This window comes from Portunus trituberculatus, unplaced genomic scaffold (genome assembly GCF_017591435.1).
Source record: "Portunus trituberculatus isolate SZX2019 unplaced genomic scaffold, ASM1759143v1 PGA_scaffold_522__18_contigs__length_968829, whole genome shotgun sequence".
Lineage (NCBI taxonomy): Eukaryota > Metazoa > Arthropoda > Malacostraca > Decapoda > Portunidae > Portunus > Portunus trituberculatus.
Genome location: NW_025541691.1, coordinates 432,482 through 452,231, shown reverse-complemented (window position 1 = coordinate 452,231; position 19,750 = coordinate 432,482). Strand labels below are relative to the sequence as shown.

At 45.3% G+C, this 19,750-nt stretch overlaps 1 protein-coding gene across 8 annotated transcripts in view; it reads left to right on the top strand.

Annotated features, from left to right (window-relative positions):
- The window catches only part of LOC123500960 (inactive hydroxysteroid dehydrogenase-like protein 1), a 323,618-nt gene that overhangs the window by 59,966 nt on the left and 243,902 nt on the right, over positions 1-19,750 (top strand). For 6 of the 8 annotated variants that reach the window (XR_006673513.1, XR_006673512.1, XM_045249509.1 and 3 more), the window contains exon 2: positions 12,559-12,787. The exons of 1 other annotated variant lie outside the window; for it this stretch is intronic. Coding sequence is in view for 4 of the 7 variants with exons in the window: in XM_045249509.1 (XP_045105444.1) it covers positions 12,577-12,787 (211 nt within the window). In the remaining 3 variants the exon portion in view is untranslated. Of the gene's footprint in view, positions 1-12,558; positions 12,788-14,067; positions 14,185-19,750 lie in introns of those variants that run through there. One more of the 8 variants, XR_006673514.1, reaches the window with a different exon arrangement.

Here is a 19,750-nt window from a genome sequence, read left to right as displayed (position 1 = left end):
TGATGCCTGCCTTCTCCACCATGAGAGGAAGCGCCTGTATGTCCACCTGTTTGTGTTGAGATAGAACCTTCTCCAGAAGAAGACATGATGGTGACCTAAACCCGCCACACCCACACAGACACAATGAGCATCATAAACACTCTACTGCCAGGTCAAGCAGACAAGTTGGGGCACTTATCCCCTCCAAAAAATGGATAACAGGTAATAGGCTGTATGGAACAGTAGGCAAGCCTTACAGTAACGGTGAAAAAAACAACTGCCTCTGAGCAGCAGAGAACACTTCCAGTTGGTGCAGCAGCCAAGCAGGTACTGTCAGTGTGGTGACGTGCAGCGTATCTCATGGGAATGCAAAACTTCAGCAGAATAGTGATTTGCTGATATGAAATTGTGTTGGTGTTGGTAGTGTTGCTGCCAGCCACTGCCACACTAGGATTTTCTGGCCATTATTTCAAAGCAGCCATAAAAATAAATACAGGCAACCCCCGCTTAACGAATGGGTTATGTTCCTAAAAAAACGTTCGTTAAGTGAATTTTCGTAAAGTGAACCAATTATAACAAGTTTGACCCCTGACTTGAACTTCCATTAAGAGTAAACAAAGCAAGAGTGCATCATAGTACAGTAAAAGGTTTAATGAAAGTAAAAATGATGAAGTTAGTCATTTAAGCAGTTTAATTTAAGACTAAGTCATTATAATGTACACTAATGTATGTATGTAAGTAACTTTATAATGTTGATGATCTTAAATTTATGAAGGGAGGGAGTGTGGAGTGGGAAAGATGCTAGCTGGCAACCTGTGGAATGTAAACAAAAGGCGCATCATTGTACTGCATGGAAAACTTATGTACCACGTTTCCACAAGGCTTTCCATTTTATCCATTGCAGAGTCATGAGTTCAGGTGTTTTTTTTTAGCTTGCAAGGAAGATACGGTCTCACCAGCTTTCTTAATAGAGTCTGCTGACTTGAAAATAGTAGAAACAGTAGATGGAGTCAAGATGGTGGCGAGCAATGCTATTAGTTTCTATCAAAAGGCCCCCGTTTCTCATATGAAAAACTAGCAGTTCCACTGTTTCACTTACTTTCATCTGCCAAGATTACAAAAATTCTTGCCTGGCGCTACGCCTGCCAGCGCAGTGCCCAGCACTGCCGATGGGATTGGCTGCACTGCCCCTCAGTTAATTTTTGGAGTGCATCGTTTACACACGCGCTGCGCTTCCGTCCTTGTTTTGCTTCTTGAACTTTTCAAGTGCTTTCTCTGCCGGTTTCTTTCTATTTTCATGGCGGAGGACCTTAATGGGCAGCATGCTCATGCAGAACAGCCTGCTGCTCAGGAGAGTAGTTTGCTGATGGACGTGGCTGCTTCCATGGTTCTTTCGGCTCTCAGTCATCGTCTAAGCCTTCTAGAAGGGTTTGCTTGAAACCAGACTGCACCAGGGTCTTGGGCAGTTTCCTCCAGGACTCTCATTCTGTTTGTGTTAATTGCAGGGATATCTGCAACCCAGGTAAGAGGTGTGGTGAGTGTTCTACTTGCTGCCTATAAGTAGCAGTGTGGTTTGAGACGCAGGGGGTGCGTCAAGGCAAAACATTCACATAGTTCTGTTGCCCACCCCTTTTGTAATGTCTCTTGTGATGTAGGCACATTGCAGTCTGTTAAAGCACCTCCTTCTATTCAGGAAAAAGAGATTTACTGGCTGCCTCTGTTTTCTCCAACATTCATGGTGGTTCGGCGATTTTGTTTCAGGACGTTAGTGTTTTGTCCCAGGATGAGCTAACAGCTGAGGATTCGGCTTCCCAGCAGGGCACTAAGCCTCCTGTTGCTATTGACCTCTCTTTGTTTTTGAAGTCTTGGCAGGATGGGGTGCTTACTTCTGTCAACTCTCTTATTGCTTCTCAGATAGGAGATTTGCGTGGTTCTGTGCCTCCCTCCGCTACTGACCCCTCTCTTCCAGCTGTGCCCTCGTCTTCAGACCCAGACCTGATTCAGTTTAGTATCCCGCCCCCGAGTCCTGACGCAAAAAGGTGTGTGCAGACACACCAAGTCAGGGGGCCAGGGGGGGGCTGTCGGAGGACTAGAGGTACTTCTTAAGCGTTTGCGTCCACCTAAGGATCAAGAAGTTCCGCCCCACCTCAGTGGTGTCTGGCTACCTCTTTTTTCAGGACCAGTTGGTGGGGGGGGACTGCGGGGGAGGTGGGCTGGCGCAGTAAGCCTGCCCGGCCTTGGGCCCGGCCAGGAGAGACACTTACCATCTTGCCTTGTCTCCCCGCCCACAGGATGGCATGCTCATGCCTTACCCACAGGCTGCCTCCTCTATCCTTTCAGTCAACAGGGGCCCAGTGTCTGATGACACCTCTATGGCCCAACAAACCCACTGTCCTGCTCATAGAAACCTTCACAGCAGCCATGTTGCCTTTGTTTCAGCTGATGTGACTCCTCCTCAGCCTGACCCGACACGCTCAGACAACCGTTGTCTCGGAGGTGATCTTTTTCTTGCTGATGCGTATGATTGGCGTGTCCTGCTTGGCTCTCCTGGCCCTTCTTGTTCTGGGTGGCAGGATTCAGGTGCCTCGACGTCTCCAGGGCCTGGTGGAGCACATTGCGACTCAGAGAGGTATGATGGGATACCAACAGGCCTGGAGGGGGATGAAGGGCATGAGTTCCTGCCTCACAGCCCCTCCATGTACCATCATATGATGAACTACATTGACTTGGTGTTTGAGGATACAATGGGCCAGCGGATTGACCTGGAACGCCCAGTGGCCCCGGGTACAAGCACCGCACCTACAAAAAAAGGGACCTATCCTCCTTGGAAGGGCACAGCCCATCAGGTTTTTCATGGAGCAAGCCAACAGTGCTTATTTGAAGGAAACCAACTTCAGTTGGCTATCCTTCAGGCAGGTTTGCTAAGATTTACAGTGTGGCAGGTCAGGAGGTTTATGGGAAAGCTGCCTTTGTTAATCTTAGCCTCCACGCTGCCCTACACCCTAGTGCCAGAGAGCCTCGTGTCCTCTGTGAACACCCATAGGTGGCCAGGATGGAGGGGGTGGTTGCCAGGTCTAGAGATGCCCTAAACTACTCCTTTTGGTGCTTGGGGGCCATGCATCTTTTGGAGGCTCGTAACCTCCCTGCACCCCTCTTAGACCTGGAGGAGCAGCTTTTTAAAGCTGTATGTATGGCGCCTAATGACGTTTGCAGGGACTCAACTTACATCATCATCCTTTGGAGGTCTTCCATATTTACCCCTCTCCTTTTTGATGAGGACCGACTTCAGGAGGAGCTACAGTCCTCGAAGAGCAATGCTGATAGGACACTCCATGAGGCCGCACTCAGAGTTCTTGCCTGGCCGCGTCCTGCCCCGGGCACACCTTTGGTGGAGCGTGGTCCCCGGCCTTCTACCTCCACGGCTGTCAGGCCCTCTGCCGCTTCCACCTGAAAACCACCCATCGCCGCTCGTGCCAGGGACTCTGGGGAGAGTGCGGCTCTCACTTTCTCGTCCCAGTGTGCAAGGAGGAGGATGGAAGGACAAGCATTTTCAGAAGTGACAACCTTCCTCTCCAGGTGGCAGTTGCAGGCTGTCTAGCCCATAGGTGGGAGGGGTGGCTCAAGATAGGGGCAGAGACGTGGATCCTTGACGTTCTAAGGGAAGGCTACGGGATTCCCTTCTCTGCCCACCCTACCACTCATAACCCACTTCAAGGAACCCAGAGGTTATGCCCCAGAATCACTCAAAGGACAAGTGCTTTGGTTGGAAATCCAACAACTAAAGGCCATGGGTACCATAGAGGAAGCATCCCCTACCCCGGGTTTTTACAGCCACATGTTTGTCGTTCCGAAGGCCTCGGGAGGTTTCTGACTCATCATCAACTTTTCCATCCTAAACAAGTACATTGTCACCACCAAGTTCAAGATGGAAACGGTCAGGACCATCATCTCTGCAATAAGACAGGACGACTGGATGGTGTCTCTCGATCTGAAGGACACCCATCTCCAGGTGCCCATCCATCCAGACAACTGGCGTTTCCTGAGGGCTGCCACTTACAATTTCGAGTCCTTTGCTTCAGCCTCTCTACTGCCCCACAAGTCTTCTCTCGAATCATGGCTGCTGTCTCAGCGAAGTTCCATCGTCAGGGCTTTCGCATCCTCCGATATCTGGACGACTGGTTAGTCCTAGCTTTGTCTGCAGACGAGGCTTGAAGAGCCACAGCTTGTCTCATCAGCATCTGTTCAGTTCTGGGGATTCGCATAAATTGGGAAAAGTCCTTCTTGACTCCAGAACAGAAGACGTTCCTCGGGATGCTGATTCACTCTCCTCCTTTGAGGGTTTTCCCGACGCATGGGAGGATACACAACCTACAGAATACAATTCGTTCCTTCCTGAGTTGTCTGTCCCCACCTGCAAAGGACTGGTTGTAATTTCTTGGGCACTTGTCCTCCCTCATTCATCTAGTGCCAGGTTCGAGGAGGAGAATGTGCCTTGTTCAGATTCAGCTGAACCTGCAGTGGGACAGACAGTCGATGGCAGATGACCATCCCATCCGCTGGGACCTCAGCAGTCGTCGGGACCTGGAGTGGTGGCTGGAGGACCAGAACTTGGCACAGGGTCAATCCCTCCAACTATCTATTCCAGATATCTTTCTCTTTACAGATGCCTCGAACGAAGGGTGGGGGGCTTCTCTCTTTGAGAACTCTGTGAGTGGCCTCTGGGACAGCCAAGAGAAGTCCTTCCATATCAATGTCCTGGAACTCAGGGCAATTCGCTTGGGGCTCCAACACTTTTTGGATGTGCTGCGGAATTCTGTTGTTGCTGTTTTCTCCGACAACACCACGGCACTTGTGTACTTGAACAAAGAGGGGGGTACCTACTCCACCCTTCTCAACAACAAGGCTCGGGAGATCCTAGACTGGGCAGAGGTTCATTCGATGGGAATTTTGACTCAGTTTGTACAGGGCTCCGACAATGTGGTTGCTGACTGCCTCAACAGGCAACACCAGATTCTGTCCACGGAGTGGACACTTCACATGGACGTGTGCCATCAATTGTGGCAGGTATGGGGCTACCTGACTGTCGATCTCCTTGCCACACGTCTCAACTACAGGATCCCGAACTTTGTCTCTCCTTTTCGGGATCTCGAAGCAATTGCCACAGATGCCTATCTTTACAATTGGGACAACCAGGACCTGTATGCCTTCCCTCCTTTTCCTCTCATCAGGAAGGTGCTCAACAAACTTCGGGCTTCCAGCAACACCAGGCTCATCCTGATTGTGCCATTCTGGCCCGAGAGAGTGGTTTCCAGACCTGTTGGAGGCGTCACGAGAGCCACCTCGATGCCTTCTGCTTTGGCGGGACCTCTTGACTCAGCCCCACACCCACAGGTTCCACCACGGTCTCTGCGGGCTTCAGCTGACAGGGTGGAGACTGTCAAGTGATTCTTGAGATACAGGGGCTTCTCCTCTAAGGTGTCACAATTCTTGGCACATGGTAAGAGGTCTTCTACTTCTTTAAACTATCAGCACAAGCGGAAGAGGTACAGGATATGGTGCAAGGACAACAAAATTTCGCTACAATGAACATTTTCTTTTACTACCATCTGCTTGTATAACGAACACTAAACTCGCTTTAAAAAAATTCTATCCAGGTAATTTTTTCCAGGTTTGAAAGCCCCGCCATATCACATAAGCCGACAGGCTTTTGAATACACCAGCGCCTCTCGTGGACAACATGTGCACCACTCACTCCCCTTCCCTTCCCTGCTTTTAGTTCAAAACAAAAACAGGGTCCAGCACCAGCTCGTCATCTCGTGCTCAACAACCCACCAAAACGCCCTGCAATGTCGCCTAGCATTGCTAAGAAGAAATGGAAGTCTCTTACTCTCGAAGTGAAGCTGGATATTATTAACAGACATGAGGGTGGTGAGAAAATGTAATTTTTAATGCTAAAATTAATTTCTTCACTTACTTGTTTTTCAAAAAAAAAACTAGCAGTTCCACTGTCTCACTTACTTTCGTCCACCGAGATTACAAAAATTCCTGCCTGGCGCTATGCCTGCCAGCGCGGTGCCCGGCGCTGCTGATGGAATCGACTGCACTGCCCCTCAGTTAATTTTCATGTGCATTGAAACAGACTGGGGGAGGAAGGGAGGGCACTTATTTTTGTATGAAAAACAGGTAAGTAAAGAAATTAATTTTAGCATTAAAAACTACATTTCTATCACAGACACCTGTTTTTCATACAAAAAACTAGCAGACTCCAACATTTAAGTAGGTGGGAGTCAGCAGGATGTGGCAGGCGTAGAGGGTGAAATAACTGTCCATTGTGGAGGTAGAGGTTGACGTGGAGAAGAGGTTGCTGGAGAATGCAACCAGGTGTATGGAAGTACTCCTTGACCCATGTGTCTCAAGAATTAGAGCCCTATGTGACCAGTGGTGAGTGTCCTAGGAGCATGCAGATGCCCATGACTGGAGGAGTGAGCTGAGAAGAGCATGCCATCCCAGCTACTAACCCTTTACCCCCTGGCTGAAGGTGCCAGGATAGTACGGAAAAGCCCCCAAGAAAAGTAACCTTGAGCGGACTTTCTAGGGATGTGCATGGCCAGGTGAAGGAGTTAGTCAACCACATATCTAGAAACGACCACTGAACCCAAGGCGAAGATATCCCCCTCCTGTCTTACTATTTCCCAGAGATAATGGTCAGCAAAGACCAAAGGCGTCCTCCAGCAGGCAGCACTCAAGATAGTGGGAACAGAGCAGTTCTTCCACATGAGCATAGAGGTAGCAATGCCACTGATGTTGTTGGCATGGACCTTAAGCTCGCGGCAGGAAGAGTCAGGGAAAGAAGCGTGGGCTGACATGATGGTATCCCAGAGGAAGAAGGAAACTGCTGCCTTGGACATAGGTCTGGAAGGACACTTAACCCCTTCAATACGGTGACGCCTATGTAGGCGTCATGAAGCCCCAGTAGCATATACGGTGACGCCTACATAGACGTCATATTTCTTTTCTGAGCTTTCTTCAGTTCAGTTGTCCTGTATAGTGTGTTGGATACCAACTACACACGCCGTATGCTGTCCTTGAAATCCTAGTGCTCCTCCCACCATCCTTGTCTCCACCAATCACTAAAGATAAGCTACATGCGTCCCGCCTTGTGTCTAAAATTACCCAATGGCATAGACTGTTCCCATATCTCTCTCTCTCTCTCTCTCTCTCTCTCTCTCTCTCTCTCTCTCTCTCTCTCTCTCTCTCTCTCTCTCTCTCTCTCTCTCTCTCTCTCTCTCTCTCTCTCCCTCCTCCCCATCTCCCTTTCCTCCCTCCCCATCTCCCTTCCCTCCCTCCCCCTCTACCTCTCGAAAGATAAGTTACATGCGTCCCGCCTTGTAACATCGTGAAAACACACACACACACACACACACACACAGGGAGTTCTTTAATGAAATTGACTGGTCCGTGGTATACCAGGAAAGAGATATGCAATTGAAGTACGATAAATTTATGGATTTGTATAACTCTGCTGTGAAAAAGTTTGTGCCATATTACAGGAAGGGGACTTTAAATAATAAACAGTGGTTTAATAGAAATTGTGAAGAAGCAAAAAAGAACAAAGAAAAGGCATGGAAGAAACTTAAGAAAAACAGTGATGTATTATCAAGGGAAGGCTACAAAACAGCAAGGAATAGATATGTTGAAGTAAGGAGAACAGCACAGAAGGAATATGAACAGAGGGTGGTGGAAAACTGTGATAGTGACCCAAAATGTTTTACAAATTCATAAATGGAAAACTAAATAAAGGGAGGCAATAGAAAAGGTAAAAACGGGAAGAAGTATATGAAGATGCTGGAGAGATAGCTGAAATTTTGAATGACAACTTTTGCAAAGTGTTTACAAAGGAGGAGCATTTTATGGGAGGAAGGCCTACAGAAATAAAGCAAATGCAGGACATCATGGTTACTAAGGAAGATGTAAGGAAAATTATAAGCAATCTGGATATTAATAAATCAATGGGGCCTGATGGCATATCTGGGAGGTTGCTAAAAGAATGTAAGGATCAATTGTTGAACCCCATATTTGATATTGTGGATACCTCCATACGAACAGGATTAGTCCTGAAAGAGTGGAAAAGAGCTGACATTGTGCCTATATATAAGAATGGTAGTAGAATGGAACCGCTAAATTATAGACCAGTATCGTTGACTAGTATATTGTGCAAGGTATGTGAAGAAGTAATTAAAGCTAAGTGGAGTGAGTATCTAGAAAGTGAAAACATTCTGAGTGAAAGGCAGTTTGGTTTCAGAAAAGGAAGATCGTGTGTATCCAATTTATTATGTTTTTATTCAAGAGTGACTGACATACTGCAACATAGAGAGGGATGGGTGGATGCTATCTACCTGGACTTGAGAAAGGCCTTTGATAAAGTACCACACAATAGACTGATGTGGAAACTAAAGATGACTGGAGGAGTAAATGATAAACTAGCAAAATGGATGGAAAATTACTTAATGGGAAGAGAAATGAGAACAGTGGTGAGAGGAAAGAAGTCCGAGTGGAAGAAGGTAACCAGTGGAGTTCCACAAGGGTCAGTGCTGGGTCCCATCATGTTTTTGATTTATGTTAATGATATGCCAGTAGGAATTGACAGTTATATGAACATGTTTGCGGACGATACTAAAATTATGAGGAGAGTAAAGAATGTGGAAGATTGTAACAAGTTACAGGAAGATCTTGATAAAATATATGAGTGGAGTAAAGAGTGGCAGATGGAATTTAATATAGACAAGACCCATGTTATGAAAATGGGAAGAAGTAGATACAGACCAAACTGGGATTACAGACTGGGTGATGAGAAAATTAAAGAGACCAATGAGGAGAAAGACTTAGGAGTAACCGTGCAAAACACTTTGTCACCGGAGAAACACATTAACAAGATTTTTTGGAAAACATACAACATGCTTCAAAATATTGGCCTTGCATTCCACTACCTAGATGAAGGAATGATGAAGAAGATATTATGTACCTTAATAAGACCCCAGCTAGAATATGCAGCATGTGTCTGGTCACCACATATTAAGAAAAATGTGAAGAAGGTAGAAAGGGTACAAAGGCTGGCAACAAGGATGGTACCAGGACTCAGGGAGTTAGACTATGAGGAAAGACTGAGGAAGCTGGGGCTGACCACATTAGAAGAGAGAACAAGAGGAGACATGATAACTATGTATAAATTGGTGAACAAGATTGACATACTGGATAGAGAGTTGATAAAGGTGACCACAAGTAATTATCTCCGAGGACATGGAAAAAAGCTAATAAAGGACATCTGTCTAAATGACGTGAGAAAATACAGTTTCCCGCATCGTAGCATTGATAAGTGGAATAAACTGAGCAGTGATGTCGTTGACGCGGTGTGTGTCAATCAGATGAAAGAGAGATATGACAGGAATGGACAAGGAGACAGGACACAGAGAGCTTAGCTCGGGCCCTGTAATACACAAATAGGTAAATACACACACACACACACAAATACAAAAACAACAAATTTTTTAATCTCTCTCTCTACAAATTTTTTAATCTCTCTCTCTCTCTCTCTCTCTCTCTCTCTCTCTCTCTCTCTCTCTCTCTCTCTCTCTCTCTCTCTCTCTCTCTCTCTCTCTCTCTCTCTCTCTCTCTCTCTCTCTCTCTCTCTCTCTCTCTCTCTCTCGTTTCCTCTCCTTCCTCCCTCCCCTCTTCCTCTCGAAAGATAAGCTACATGCGTCCCGCTTGTGTCTAATATATTAGCAAATGTCACTCTCTCTCTCTCTCTCTCTCTCTCTCTCTCTCTCTCTCTCTCTCTCTCTCTCTCTCTCTCTCTCTCTCTCTCTCTCTCTCTCGTTTCCCTCTCCTTCCCTCCCTCCCCTCTTCCTCTCGAAAGATAAGCTACATCGTCCGCTTGTCTCTAAAATATTAGCAAATGTCACTCTCTCTCTCTCTCTCTCTCTCTCTCTCTCTCTCTCTCTCTCTCTCTCTCTCTCTCTCTCTCTCTCTCTCTCTCTCTCTCTCTCTCTCTCTCTCTCTCTCTCTCTCTCTCTCTCTCTCTTCTCCGAAGAGAGAAGTGTCCACTTTCCTCTTGAAGGCGATATAGTGACTAAAAATAGCAGCATAATACACAAAGGCGACAAGTATGACAAGCTTGCACGAGTTTCCTGCGCTCGGCGAGCACTACCACCGTATATCATACAGGTGGGCTTTTTTAACATCTGGCGCGAAGGGGTTAACAGCAAGAAAGAGGTTGTGGGTTCTTGTAGGCGAAGTTGTCCTGTGCAGGTAGTGACGAAGCGCCCGAATGGGACAGAGAAGTCTCTCCACATCCTCAGAACCCATGATGGTAACAAGGCTCTTAATACGGAACTCCCATGGAGTACTGTGGTCGTCCATATCTGTCTTAGCAATAAATTCAGGAAGATAAGAGACCAGCAGATCCTGTCCCTGCCAGCTCGTCTTGTGAGAGACTGCTTGGATCTCTCCTATCTTCTGTTCAGTAGCGAGAGCAAGCAGAAAAAGAGACTTCCTAGTCAGGTCTCTGGTACACGAGAGCCACAGAGGTTCAAAGGGAGCCTTGGTTAAGTAACAAAGAACCACATCCAAGTTCCAGGAAGATCTAAGATCCCTGATAGGCCTCTGTGGCTGGGAAGAGCAGGCTCTGATAAGAAGCCTCAGCACCTGGTCGTTGTTGAGGTCCAACCCTCTGATTGCCAGAATGCTGGCCTTGTAGCCCTTAATAGCAGAGGTGGAAAGATGACAAACCTGGCACAAATAAACAAAAAAATCTGCAACTTTCTGGACCATGGGCTTGGAAACAGTATGCCTGTTGTCCTTGCACCATATCCTGTACCTTTTCTGCTTGTGCTGATAGTTTAAAGAAGTAGAAGGCCTCTTATCATGTGCCAAGAACTGTGACACCTCAGAGGAGAAGCCCCTGTATGTATTAAAGAATGAATAGTCTCTTACACTAACATTGTGATTTTAAGGTCTCACCTGTGAAACTTTTATTGAACGTTATTAGCAATTATTGCTCCTCTCTGTGTCTTCCTGTACACTGTGTGAGCAGCGAGTGCCTGCGTGTTAAACTGCAGAGTAACAGGGGCGAATACACATAAATAAATGCTCATTTTTTTTCTTTTTTTTACCTTGTGCTCTTTGTGCACTCACATGGAATTGAACTGCCCTTTCAATTCTCTGAGCTGTGCATGTTCCTGGCCACTACGGACAACAATTCTATTCAAATTGTTTCCATACTTTTTATTTCTGATGTTTTCATCTCATAATCATAAGGATGTTCTACGAAGTGCAGGGTGGCATTTTTGGTCCATTCATATTCAGTTACTGATTTATCAGCGGCCTAGTGTCTTCTTACTTAAACAGTTGACGCAACATTGTCCAGCAACATGAAAATCAAACCACACTGTTAAGTGGATGGCATTGCTGGGCTGTCGTGAAAACTTAAAATCAACGATTCCCAACAACATGGCGCATGCTCATCCTTAGTGTTTATGAGCCTTTATACCCAAAATTTAGTAAACAGAGTAAACAGTAAAAATATAAAGTCCTTGGATTAGCTATTACCTAGTAAGGCTCTAGCCAATAGTGTGCCACCTACCAATACATACATCTTGGTATATCCTCAACCCATGCATATGATTTAGCTTGCATATGATAGGCATTTTTTTTTTTTTTTTTTGTGATAAAAATAGTTGGATTCCTATGAAAAACTGTGTACAAATGAATGAGTCATAACATCCATGAAACACTGAGTGTTCATTATACTTATTGCAGAGTGAGTGAGTGAGTACCCAGAATATTGTAAAAACAAGACAACTGATCATGTTGCAATTGAAGGTAGTGAAGAACAATAATTGCAGAAGTGAAGTATCATGTAATGATGAATCAGTTAGAGGAATACCTGTAGTAATGATATATCCCAAACCTGGGATGATTCACATAATAATCAGCTTGTTTTGCCATGTTTCTTGTTCTTTGGCTAAAAATGTTCATAACATTTTATTTGTTCATTTTATAACACACAAATGAAGTAAAAAAAAAAATTACAGTTGCCCCTTTTTTTGTGTAAAATTTGGTTGATTGGTGAATCTGGCAGTATTTTTGGGGTCATAAGCAAAAAGCCATAATTGGATCTGCTGTGACTACAAATATATCTGTGTTTATCAGTTGTCTTTTTTTTTTTCTTGGAAATCAGCTTTTGTCCTTGAAAACTTTCAAGGTATAGTGGAACCACATCTGCTGTGGAACCAACAGGTCCCCTAGCACATGGGTTTCATTCTTGCCCATGGTCTGAGTGAGTGGTTATCCACTCAAGATAACAATTCCTAAACAGGAACCATTCAGATAGGAGGTACCCAAAAATACCTCCTTTAACCCACATCGTAAATCGTTAAATATAAAAAAGGCCATCCCCTTAATGTGAATTTTTGAGGAAAAGGTTTTAGATGTATATAGACAGATAGATAGATACTAATGATCCAGTAGAGTATGTTATGAAGACTTGCCAGAAAAGTATTGTTTATTATTCTACTTTTCCAGACTGTCAGTCCCACAGAAATGGCAGTGGCAGTGGACTCAGCCAGATGGCTCATGAGAGATGCATTGTTGAAACTCAAGAGAGTAGAAGAAGCACTGTCTTTGGTGGGTATCTTTTACCTTGGGAAGATCTCTGCAGCAGCAGCATGGGATCTCTTGATTGGTGTGAGAACTCATCTGTGGCCCAAGTTGTTCAAAAGAAATCTAACAAAGGAGTATGGGACATGGGCAGGTATGTATGCATTTATGCAAATACTTATGGGAATGAATTGAATAAAAAAGAATGTTATACTTGATCTAATGAATGATTAGATCCATTGGGCCATAGCATTACTGGATGTTTCCAAGTGTGTAAGCTTGTGTGGGGAACTGTCTTGTCCTGCATGTGGGGCCACTACTGCTGAGGGTGAAGACTGCATGCAATTCAATATAAAAGAGAGTCTGTATGTCCAAAAAACATTGTGTTTAAGAAACTCTGCATATAACACAGTTTGATTATTTTGATAAATGTTATAATTTCAGAACTGTAGGAGTTTTTATATGTAGATATGTATTTATTTTGAAAATTTTAGTAAATGTGTCTCACATGCAGTGTATGTGTATTTTTAGTTTATGTTTTAGTGTAGGGAATTATTCTCGTTCCAGCAGTATATCTTATAAAACATAAGAACAATACTATGAAGTATAGTATGTTGCATCTTGCTAATTGGTTGATCCTATCTTCATTAATCAGAATCAGGCAGTGCGATCAGTGGTTGTTTGTGTGTTCTGTTTTCTCTATTGCATTATATCACGATGAAATTGGTAATATACAGGAGATTTAAATTAGCTTAGTTGAATGTGCTTCTAATTTTACAAACCAAATCATGTCTGCTGCAGAAAGCTTTTACATGAGATACCTTGCATCATCCCTCACCACCAGATTTTAAAGTATGTTATCAGCAGTATGACAAACTTTTCTCCCATAAACCATGTTATGAATTGTTTTCTTTATGTCATGCCATTTCACTTAAGGTGGGAATGGAGTATGAAAAGCCCCTTCAACAGATATGATTTTGTGTCATAAAATTAAAAGCACATTTCAACTAATCTTCGGTAGTCTTTATCAACTTTACTTCAGCAAATAGTTTTTCTGCTAAATTGTGCCTCCTTATTAAGTTTTGAAACTATACAGGTGTTGTACCTGAAGATTGTCTGTCATATTTATTGTTTTTTATATTCATTAATTATTTTAGTTTTCATTGTGTGGTATATTATTCTCTAACCATTCTAACATAGTTTCTTTGAATTTATCAATATCTTGGTTTCTGTTCTTGTCATAAAGTTTGGCAAAGGTGGTCTCCATTAACTATTCACCCTTTAATATGATGCAGATGGAATATTGACACAGCAATTAGCTTGGCAATGATTCTGTAACTGGGTGGACACTGCTAGCTGTATATGGGTAAGATGGAGGAGACATTGGGCCGGCTTTCCCTCTTACTCTCCTCTTACCAGGGTTCCCCCTTCTCTGGTTTCCAGTCTCCAGCTTCACAGGTAGACGATTCCCAGCCGGTGGCATCTGCCATACGGCTCCCATGCCTGGCGGCCAGCCTCATATCAACTCCCATGATTTTATCCACAGTACAGGTAAGGAAATGCCCAGTGCTCCTGGTACCTTTGGTACTGTTTACGGGGGTGGGGTTGGCGACAGCCATCAGTCTACCTCTACCGAGGAAATGGAGATCGGCTTCTGCCATACAACTCTCATGCCTGGCAGCCAGACTCCTTTCCTGGATGTTGAGGCTGGCATCTGCCATACGGCTTCCATGCCTGGCAGCCAGCTCATCATACCCTCATGTGGATTAGGCGTAAGTAAGACTATTCCACTTGCTTCAGAGGTGGAGTTGGGCCACATCCATGATGCTAATGTGTCTGGTAGCCTTCTCCCTACCCAGAATATGAGTATTGGTGTCAGCCACAAGACTCCCATGCTGGGCAACCAGAATCATGTGCCTGGTGGCAGTGGGGTGGGCCAAGGTCTTTCGGCTCCCATGCCAGTTGGCCACCCTCTTTCCACAGCCAGGTCTTATGATGATGATGAGGAGGAAGTGCCTTTTGCACCTCATAGACCAAGTGAGAGCCTATCTTCATCTGCCTGCTCCTGAGGCTTCTTCCTTGTCCCAGCTTGCGGGTGTAGAAAGGGCACAAGGCTTAGTTTTACTCCCTGTTCCCCAGGGGAGCAAGATAAAAGGACAGATGAGAACGGGTGTGTTTCTTAGTGCCGCTTCATCGGCTCCAGTCCCCAGGCCTTCCGCTAGGGTGGGGGGTTCCTTTTGGGCCAGGGGTTTTCACAGTGGAAGATCCCACGGCCGGGGTAGATTTCGCTAGGGGTCGTAGTTTGCTCTTCTGTGCCTGTGGGCACTTGCCTGCAGCGGCACTGGAGAGAGTGGATGGAGGTGGGGGCAAGAGAGTGGGTAGTGAAGACTCTGCCTTATGAGTATGTCTTCCCCTTTCTGCGTCCTCCTCCATTGTTAGCCAAACGAATAGAGTTTGTGAGTTATGCAGAGGGGTCAGATCGTCATGTGACCTTGGACTTAGTGGTGCAGGACATATTGCGGATAGGGGCCATAGAGCTTGTGGTGGGCAAGTTAGAATGCTTTTATGCCCATTTGTTCTTCACATCCAAGGTAACAGTGGGTTGGAGACCTGTGTTTGATCTCTTAGATGTGCAGAAGTTTTTAGTGGTCAGCCCCTTTTGGATGGAGAGGATGGAGACAGTGGTGCCAATTTTGGAGTCTATGAATATGGGGGATTGAATGGTGTCTCTGGATCTGAGGGACGCATACTTCCAAGTTCCAATCCACCCACGTCCACAAGTGCCTGCAGATCGTTCGGCAAGGCAAGGTTTTTCAGTTTAAAGTTCTTTCTTTTGGCCTTGCTACCATCTCGCAGGTCTTTACCAAGGTGATGGCTCCAGTGTTTTCATGGGCTCATCGACACGATATCTCCCTGTGCCATTACCGAGACAATTAGTTGGTCACAGGGACGACTCTCCAGAGGTGCACAGGCGCCATACGAGCTGTTTTGTGGCTGTGTGCTCAGTTGGGTATTCAGATCAATCTGCCCAAGTCAGACCTGGTATCCAGCCTAAGGAAGCAGTATCTGGGCATGGTGCTGGATTCAGTGAGGGCTCTGGTTTTTCCGTCGCCAGAAAGGGTCAGCCAGTTTCTGTCGGTGGCTCGAAGTTTTCTAGAGGACAGAGCCTCTACGGTGTCTCTATGAAGGTCACTCCTGGGTCACCTGGCTTCCCACGAGAGGCTGGTCCCGGACAGCTGGGTTTTCTCTCGATCCCTTCAGTTGTGCCTGAATAAACACTGGAAGGCAGCGTCAAACCTACCCTGGTGGCAGGTTCCTTCTTCACATCGGTGTTTGGTAGACCTCTCCTGGTGGATGGATCCGGGTCATTTGCTCAGGGGAGCTTCCTTTATGATGGCACCTCTGGAACAGTCTCTGTTTTCTGACACGTCCCTTCACTATTTAGGTGCTCATCTGGGGGATTCTCTTCTCAGGGGTGTGGTCTCCACAGGAACAGAGGTTTCACATCAACCATCTGGAGATGATGGCTGTTTTCCAGGTTCTGCAGTCCTTTCAGCAGGAAGTGTCAAGCACAGTGGTGTCTCTCATGTCAGACAATTCAACAGTGGTGGCCTATTTACGGAACTCGGGGTGCACTTGGTCTGAGTCTCTGTCAGGTCTGGCGGGGAACATTCTCCGGTGGTGCAAGGACAACTTGGTCTCTCTTAGCCCCAGGTTCATGCCAGGACTAAGCAGTGCAGTGGTGGATGTCCTCAGTCACAAGTGTGTGGGTGTCCAGGTGTGGGGTGTGCTGCAGGTGGATCTGTTTGCAAATGCCTTAAATCACCAGTTACCTCTGTATGTGTTTGTCTTGCCAGACCCGGGAGCTTGGAAAGAGGACACATTTGCCTTTCCATGGGAGGGCTTGTATCTGTACACCTTTCCTCCCTTCTCTCTAATAAGGCAGGTGCAGGTTCAGATTAGAGAGTCCACATGTGTTCGTATGACTCTGATTGCCCTTCGGTGGCATCAGGCAGACTGGTTTCTTTTGCTTGTGAGTCTGCTCTTGGACTGTCCTCAAGTGTTGTTGCAATGGTTGTCTCTGCTCCACCAGACTCATCACCACCTCTTTCACAAGTCTACAGGGGCACTTCACCTTCACGAGTGGACTCTCCAGCGTCTTCTGAAAGAGAGGCTTTTTGTGGAAGGCTGCTAGATTTATTGTCCATCTGGTCAGACAGTCCTCTGCCAGAGTTTATCAGGTAAAGTGTCCTGCCTCCTTTGGTTGGTGTGAGTTGAGGGGTTGTCATCCTTTCTCAGCCTCTGTAATGGACTTAGCGAACTTTTTTATGTTTCTTTGGGACACAAAGCATTTGTCCTTGCCGTCCATTATGGGCAATTGTTCAGCTTTGGCCCCAATTTTCTGGCAGGCTGGCTTGGATATCTCACAGGATCTGTCAGCTCTGTTTTGGGTATTTACCAAGTTGGCGCCTCCTTGTTCACCACACATTCCTGCGTGGGATTTTTTCTTAGTTTTGCTTTCCTTAATGACGTCCTCTTATGAGTATGTGAAGGTTACTGAGCCTCAGTGTGGTGTGCACCCTCATACTATTTCTCACTGGATATGTCAGGTTATCCAGCGTGCACATGAGGATGTTTCTGAGGAGAACATGCACTTGGTTCGGCTGAAGGCACATGAGTTAGAGCAGTGGAGATGAGTGCCTTGTTCAAGAAGGTTCAGAGTATTCCTGCCATTCTTTGGGCAGGAACCTGGAAGAGTATGTCCATTTTTGCTTCTTTTTATCTTAGGGATTTATTCATTTGTATTTGGATACCTTGTCTCTGGACCCTGTTGTGTTGGCTTTCAGGGTATTTCATTAGTTTTTCTTTTGGGCTCCTTATACATACAGTTTTATGTATTGTCCTCTGTGGGTTTCGGGGTCATTGGACCGTTTTTGTGACTAGAATTGTGATGCTCCTCTCACTCCTCTGGTTTTTGTCCCTCTGTCATGGGATACAAATGCTGCACCTACCTCAGGATATGGCCTCCGCCTTGTAGGTTTTCGATTTGTAAGGATGTGTGTCTTGGGGGGATTCAGTTCTCAAGCAGTAATTAACAATTCTATAGTTAAACGAGGACTTACCTGAGTCTGAAGTTTGACTGGAATTTTACCGAGCTTCATTGTACCACTTAGGGATCACATGAGATGTCGCTCGCTAACCTGACGTTCAGTATTCAAAGACAGCAGGAGTCAGAACCCTCCAAAAAATAGGGCAGGGCAGGGTGGGCATGTGATCCCTAAGTGCTACAATGAAGCTTGGTAAAATTCCAGTCAAACTTCAGACTCAGGTAAGTCCTCGTTTAACTATAGAAGTTTACCTCGCTGTTTCATTGAAGCACTGTAGGGAACCCATGAGACATTTACAGTCTGACTCCTGGCATAAGTTAATAATGGTCCCAATTGACACCTGTTAGTAAACAGACATGTAGGTCAATATGAGTCATCAGAGTGCAGATAAGAAAACAATGACAGCAAATCCCAGGACCATCTAATTATGGAAAGAAGTCAATAATTTATGCAACAGAAGATAATTGCAGTATGCAACTTGAGCGAAACTGTCTCAACACGCACAACATAATGTCTGATCACAAAAGAAAATTTATGGACATCTTACTACTGACAAATTGTTTAATCCTAATCCCTTTGGGACAAGGACATCACAAACACTTGATCATATATCAGACATCTTTAAAAAACGTCCGCCACTGACATATCCTGCACCTAGAAAAAACAACCAAGTTAACAACAGACCTGTCACACCACATAATCGAAGAGGGTAGCTAGAAGCTGTGTTAATACATAACACAGATTGTATAATGAAAATAATGAGAACAGTACATACACAAACACCAGTGTGTGTCATGAAGGCATATGATGTGTAGAGAAAAACCCCAGTGTCCTCTAACACAGCAAAAGGTAACAAATTCCCAAAAACCATTTGCCCTTAAGCCGACCAATGACCATTCCTTCTCTGAGCCACTTACAATTTACGACGACATCACACCCTCCTGAATATTGAAACAAATTATTGTTTTTTTTGTAATAAGTGGCAAAGGCAGACAAGTTACTCCCACCCAACAGACTTCATGATTGTGTTAAGTGGTAAATGGCACGAAGCCTTACTAGTAGCTGCTGCCCGTGTTGAATGTGGGGCAAACATCTGCAAATCAATTGCAGCATTCCGCATCACATCTCTAGTCCATCTCCGTATGGTATCTCGAGGTAGCTTTATATGGTTTCCTAGTTGTCAACAATAAGTTGGTTATGTTCCCTCGAATATCTGATGTGCGTTGAAGGTAAGCCTGAAGGGTAGTAAGAACACATAAGCATTGATCTGGGGCATAAGCTTTGAATGTTACCTGTGAGATATGATGCCCAGGTTGTGAAGTTTTCAACAAATCTCCAATTTGAAAAGTTACCTTTGAGGAGGTTAAAAACATATTCCTAACATCTAGTACATGTAAAACCTGCCCTCGTTGACCTGACAACAATAACAATAACATTGTTAGCTTCCTCACCAGCTGGGAAATGGTCAGTGTCTCATTGGGCCCCAACAGTTTTAAGTGATTTAGAACAACATCAGGGTCCCATGTGCAGTTATACCTAGACAGAGCAGGTTAATTTTGGAACATCGCTTTCATAAATCTCTTTACTAAAGGATGTTGACCTGCTGGTTTACCTGAGATGTCTGCTATGCTGGAAACTGCTGAGCGATATGTGTTCATGGCACTATAACCTAGCAGTGTGCCTTCGTCAGCACGACAGAACTGCTTCAATAAAAAACAAAGGAAATCATCTATAGATGATGAAAAGGGATCAGTTTCCCTTGACTGAAAAACACATCCATTTCTTGAGGGGTTCCCTATATTGTACATGTGTTCTAGGTCTCCATGATTGAAGTAAAAAGGCCCCAACGTCTTGCGAAAGTTTCCTTGCCTGGAAGGAACGCCTGACAATAGCATCGCTACTAGTTCCAACTTGGTTGATAATGGATGTTGCTTGGATGGATCTTGGGGAAGAGTCAGGCACTGGTTCGGCAATATCTGAGGCGTTCCTGCAAGCAGTTGTAGTGCCCT